This window comes from Perca fluviatilis, chromosome 14 (assembly GCF_010015445.1).
Source record: "Perca fluviatilis chromosome 14, GENO_Pfluv_1.0, whole genome shotgun sequence".
Classification (NCBI taxonomy): domain Eukaryota; kingdom Metazoa; phylum Chordata; class Actinopteri; order Perciformes; family Percidae; genus Perca; species Perca fluviatilis.
Genome location: NC_053125.1, coordinates 37,122,281 through 37,128,771, shown reverse-complemented (window position 1 = coordinate 37,128,771; position 6,491 = coordinate 37,122,281). Strand labels below are relative to the sequence as shown.

At 45.2% G+C, this 6,491-nt stretch overlaps 1 protein-coding gene across 1 annotated transcript in view; it reads right to left on the bottom strand.

Annotated features, from left to right (window-relative positions):
* LOC120573342 (voltage-gated potassium channel subunit beta-3-like) overlaps positions 1-2,575 on the bottom strand; it is an 18,980-nt gene extending 16,405 nt beyond the window's left edge. Inside the window, exon 1 of the mRNA XM_039823029.1 lies at positions 1,281-2,575. Coding sequence (XP_039678963.1) covers positions 1,281-1,492 — 212 coding nt within the window. The 5' untranslated portion in view covers positions 1,493-2,575. The remainder of the gene's footprint in view (positions 1-1,280) is intronic.
* Positions 2,576-6,491: the final 3,916 nt, after the last annotated feature.

Here is a 6,491-nt window from a genome sequence, read left to right as displayed (position 1 = left end):
GTAAGACTGCATGCTCAGTAGCTAGGTAAGGACTACATGCTCAGTAGCTAGGTAAGACTATATGCTCAGTAGCTAGGTAAGGACTACATGCTCAGTAGCTAGGTAAGGACTACATGCTCAGTAGCTAGGTAAGGACTACATGCTCAGTAACTAGGTAAGACTGCATGCTCAGTAGCTAGGTAAGACTCAATGCTCAGTAGCTAGGTAAGACTACATGCTCAGTAGCTAGGTAAGACTGCACATGCTCAGTAGCTAGGTAAGACTACATGCTCAGTAGCTAGGTAAGAACTACATGCTCAGTAGCTAGGTAAGACTGCATGCTCAGTAGCTAGGTAAGAACTACATGCTCAGTAGCTAGGTAAGAACTACATGCTCAGTAGCTAGGTAAGAACTACATGCTCAGTAGCTAGGTAAGACTGCATGCTCAGTAGCTAGGTAAGACTGCATGCTCAGTAGCTAGGTAAGAACTACATGCTCAGTAGCTAGGTAAGACTGCATGCTCAGTAGCTAGGTAAGACTACATGCTCAGTAACTAGGTAAGACTGCATGCTCAGTAGCTAGGTAAGACTGCATGCTCAGTAGCTAGGTAAGACTCAATGCTCAGTAGCTAGGTAAGGACTACATGCTCAGTAACTAGGTAAGACTACATGCTCAGTAACTAGGTAAGACTGCATGCTCAGTAGCTAGGTAAGACTGCATGCTCAGTAGCTAGGTAAGACTGCATGCTCAGTAACTAGGTAAGGACTACATGCTCAGTAACTAGGTAAGGACTACATGAGCTAGCTAGCTGTTTCTCCAACTTCAGTCAGTACAAGGCAGGATTAGCCGGGAGACTTCTTCTAAACGAGGAATCTTCTAAACGAGGAATACCTACAGAACAAGGACATGGAAGTAGTTCTTATGTAGATTATGGTGAACTAGTGTGTGTTGTAGCAGTGTTTTGCTGTTGAGAACGAGCTAGCATGCTAGCGCTAGCATGCTAACGGTTAGCCCCCTAGGCCCCTCGTTTTGGCTAGTGACGTAGAAAGCCGTGCAGATTTTGACCAGCTCACCAGGAGACTGAAGGCAGGACACATTCAGAAACCGGATCTCACTCAGAACACCATGGATGGGTTTTTTCAAAGTTTGTATGAAGCACCAGAGACACAAAATAACTCCCCAAATCCCAGAAAAAGGGATTTTTTTTCTCAATATGGGACCTTTAAAGTAAACCAATCCAACAGTCCAAACTAAACTAAAGTAAAACAGGAACTGTGATGACCTGTCTGTCTCTGTCTCACCTGTACTTCATGTTGCTATGGCGACCGAGCGCCTCCTTCATGTGGGCGTGGCCTAACAGGGTGAGTCTGTTCTCCGGCTCCGCCTTCACCTTTACCTGACAGGAGGGGGCGCTTGTGTTCATCGCCGCCCGACGCTCCTTCAGCTGGTGCTCACTGCTGCCCCCGCCAACGCCACCGCCGCCGCCAACGTTACACGCTATGGACACCTGCATCCTGGTCGCTACGGTAACAAGGCCACTATATATTTATATATATACAAAACAGGGCCACGCGGTATCTGCAGACGCAGAAATCCACAGAATTTCCTCAGTTTTTGCACAGAATTTCTTCAGGTTTTGTGCAGAATTTCTTCAGGTTTTGTGCAGAATTTTCCTCAGGTTATCCGTAGATTATTTGGGGGAATTTTGTGCAGTTTTTTTGCAGATTTGTATGCAAAATTTTCTCAGTTTTTGTGGAGAAATTCCTAAGATTTTGTGCAGAATATCTTCAGATTTTGTGCAGACTTTCCTCAGTATTTGTGCAGAAATTCCTCAATTTTTGTGCAAAATTTCCTCAGTTTTTGTGCAGAAATTCCTCAGAGTTTTGTGCAAAATTTCCTCAGTTTTTGTGCAGAATTTCTTCCGTTTTTGCGCAGAATTTCCTCAGTTTTTGTGCAGAATTTCTTCAGTTTTTGTGCAGAATTTCTTCAGTTTTTGTGCAGAATTTTCCTTAGGTTATCCGTAGATTATTTGGGGGGAATTTTGTGCAGTTTTTTAGCAGAATTTCCACAGATTTTGTGCAGAGTTTCCCCACAGACATGAAATACAACATGTGAATGTTAACACAGCTCTACCCCCGGCAGGCAGAACAACAGTCCACTAACGTCCACTGACAACTGTCAAGTACCGCCACTGCCACCAAGGTCGCGGTCACTATGGCGACGATGGAGAGAAGTCATGAGCGGGACACACACACACACAACTTTCTGTTAGTCTCTGCTGTCATCCCGTCGTCGGTCGACACACAGCTGGAGGACGAGGGAGACGAGGTGAAGGTGATGAAGGGCGACCGTCTGTCCACAGGCAGAGAAAACAAAATCACCGGACAGACAGAGGGAACGAGACAGGGGAACGAATATATGAAGCTGCTAAATTAAAGCAAGCAAGCGTCCGTCCTCTGGACTCTACAGAGAGAGAGACAGAGAGAGAAAGGGAGAGAGAGAAAGGGAGGGAGAGACCCTCCCCCTCCGGTCTCGGTCGGCTGCACACTGAGCAAGCATTTGACAGACAGAGAGAGAGGGAGAGAGAGAAAGAGACAGTGAGAGAGAGCGAGACAGACAGGGAGAGGGAGAGGAAGAGGAAGAGGGAGAGAGAGAGAGAGAGCTAAAGACAGAGAGAGAGCGAGAGAGAGAGTGAGAGGGAGAGGAAGAGGAAGAGAGAGAGAGAGAGAGAGGGAGAGAGAGAGCTAAAGACAGAGAGAGAGCGAGAGAGAGTGAGAGGGAGAGGAAGAGGAAGAGAGAGAGAGAGAGAGAGAGAGAGAGACAGTGACAGGAAGAGAGGGAGAGAGAGGGAGAGAGAGAGAGAGAGGGAGAGAGACCTCTGTCACGCTGCCGAAACACATTCTAATATTATAATGCTACAGCATGATATTCTGGCTCTATACACGCTAAAAAGTCCTGATTATTTACATGGAGTCTGGTGGAGATATGCTGGCTCTATACACGCTAAAAGTCCTGATTATTTACATGGAGTCTGGTGGAGATATGCTGGCTCTATACACTCTAAAAGTCCTGATTATTTACATGGAGTCTGGTGGAGATATGCTGGCTCTATACACGCTAAAAGTCCTGATTATTAACATGGAGTCTGGTGGAGATATGCTGGCTCTATACACGCTAAAAGTCCTGATTATTTACATGGAGTCTGGTGGAGTTTGGTGATGGTGTTCTATACACGCTAAAATTAGCCTACTGTTTGTGTTTTATTGTTTATATATGTCACCAACGTTGGGAAAGTTGGGAGTCCACATTCTGCTTCAGTTGGTGCTAGGGGTTGGGGAAGGAGGCCTATCAGCGTTGTCTGGACCTGGAGCTGGTCCTCGCAGGGCAACACTGGAAGGACATCAAGAACCAGAGGGGTATTGCACAAAACCAGGATAAGGGATTAAGCCGGGATATTCAGGTTATCCTGGATGAATTTAGCTTTGACTTGGTTGCACAAAAGCAGGTTGAATTAAACCCAGCCAAGTAACCATGGCGATTTATTCTTTGCAGCTAGCCTGGTCCAGAGCAGGCTAACAGCCAGGCTAAGATTAATCCTGGAGTCTGATGTGTTAAATCAGCTGACGCTCTGATCCGAAATAAACGTGTTTAACATTTAGCCTATTCCGTTGTCTTCTGAATGTGTTCTGCTTCATTTTATTAACATGCATTACTTGTCACTATTGCTGTCACGAGTTTGATTTAAATCCTACTACTGCAGTTGTTGAGATAGTAATGGTAAAAAGTAGGACGATACGGAGGAAATGGGCTTTTCCTCCGCTGCTGTCCCCGTGAAATGTGCCCGTGTAACGTGGGGAGGCGGGGGGAGGCGGGGGAGGCAGGGGGGTCCTCCCACACCGTGCAGCGGACTCTAAAAGAGACTTTTAGCATCAATAACGACGACAATGGCACCTGATCAAATGTCCTTCTTAATCATTTTATTTTGGGGCTGTCACTGTCATCTTGGAGCTTGGGAGTGAGAATAAAAACATGAATAATAACAGGCTACATTGTTTTACAGATATGCTAACAGTGTGTATTGAAGTCACTTCTTTTTTATAGTTTTTGTCCAGTCATGCTTGTTCTGTATGAACATTAATTGTAGAAAGATATTTAGAATTAGACATAGCTTATGGAGATCTGTGCATATGGTTGTAAAACATATTCTCGCATTATGAATAAGCTTTGAAATTAAGCCTAGTCCTTATAAATTTCCCAGGAACAAGAATTATTATTTTTTTATTTATATAGTGCTTTACAGGCTACTCAAAGACACTTTACACTAAAACCAGCACATTTGGCGCATAAAAACAGATAGGCTACAGCAATAAAACCAACACATAAAACAAGCATATTAAAGCAATTAAAACGTGGAGTGACTGAGTAGATATTTTTTTTAAATCCATACGTATTCAGTCGGTCCGCTATTGTCTGTCGGGCTTTTTTTCCGTTTGATAACAGCTGTATTTCCCTTTTTGCATATTATATGTTTCACCTCCTCGTAAATCTCCATTAGAAGCTGCTGCTCAGCGGGTGAAACATATGCTGCACATGTATTTTCCATTTCTGCATCAGTAAATCTGTGATCGATACCGTGGTCTATTTAAGAAATCCACGAACGTGCACTTATCCCAGCTATGTACTCCTGGCTTGACATAGCTTCACCTACTGATCCTGGCTCGGCAAACGTGCAATCGATTAAGCCGCGATGAGTGGATCACACTAAGTCGAGCTGCGCTTTTTCATTTATCCTGGATTTCTTTATTCTACTTTTGTGCAATAGGCCCCTGGTCAACCACCAGATCCAGAGCAAAAAATAAACAGCAGTACCATACCCAGATGGACCAGGACTACATTTAGAATCAGAAGAAACAGCAGTACCATACCGAGATGGAACTTCAGGACAAGGACAACATTCAGAATCAGAAGAAACGGCAGCAACATACCCAGATGGACCAACAGGACCAGACAACATTCAGAATCAGAAGAAACAGCAGTACCATACCCAGATGGACCAGGGCAACATTCTGAATCAGAAGAAACAGCAGTACCATACTAGATGGACCAACAGGACCAGGACAACATTCAGAATCAGAACAAACAGCAGTACCATACCCAGATGGACAAGGACAACAATCAGAATCAGAAGAAACAGCAGTACCATACCCAGATGGACCAGGGCAACATTCTGAATCAGAAGAAACAGCAGTACCATACTAGATGGACCAACAGGACCAGGACAACATTCAGAATCAGAACAAACAGCAGTACCATACCCAGATGGACAAGGACAACAATCAGAATCAGAAGAAACAGCAGTACCATACCCAGATGGACCAGGGCAACATTCTGAATCAGAAGAAACAGCAGTACCATACTAGATGGACCAACAGGACCAGGACAACATTCAGAATCAGAACAAACAGCAGTACCATACCCAGATGGACAAGGACAACAATCAGAATCAGAAGAAACAGCAGTACCATCCCAGATGGACCAGGGCAACATTCAGAATCAGAAGAAACAGCAGTACCATACTAGATGGACCAACAGGACCAGGACAACATTCAGAATCAGAACAAACAGCAGTACCACACCCAGATGGACCAACAGGACCAGACAACATTCAGAATCAGAAGAAACAGCAGTACCACACCCAGATGGACCAACAGGACCAGACAACATTCAGAATCAGAAGAAACAGCAGTACCATACCCAGATGGACCTTCAGGACCAGGACAACATTCAGAATCAGAAGAAACAGCAGTACCATACCCAGATGGACCTCCAGGACCAGGACAACATTCAGAATCAGAACAAACAGCAGTACCATACCCAGATGGACCAGGACAACATTCAGAATCACAAGAAACAGCAGTACCATACCCAGATGGACCTTCAGGACCAGGACAACATTCAGAATCAGAACAAACAGCAGTTCCATACCCAGATGGACCTTCAGGACCAGGACAACATTCAGAATCAGAAGAAACAGCAGTACCATACCCAGACTGTGACTCATCAGCTTCAGGAGCCAATAAGAATCAGCCGAGCTAGGACTCGGGGCTGTGGAGAGTGGGGGGGTTGGGGTGGGGTCGGTGCCTTGCTCGAGTGCACATCAGCAGCTCTGGGACCTGAACTGGCATCTCTCCAGATACCGGTCCACTCCTTCTGTTCTATACGGAGACCTGAACCAACGCTGAGATGGGAATACTAAACTAAGACAGTAAAAAATGAACTCTAAACAGAATAACATACGGTGACATGCAGCTCCCTGAGTCTGGTGTAGTGGAGACAGGATGTCAGCGCCCTCTGGTGGTCAGTCGCTGTCATTACAACCTGGTCACAGCCTGCAGAGAACAACCAATCAGATCTGATCCTAAACAGCAAGACTACAGCCAAAATACAGACCAGACTACAGCCAAAATACAGACCAGACTACAGCCAAAATACAGACCAGACTACGGACCAAA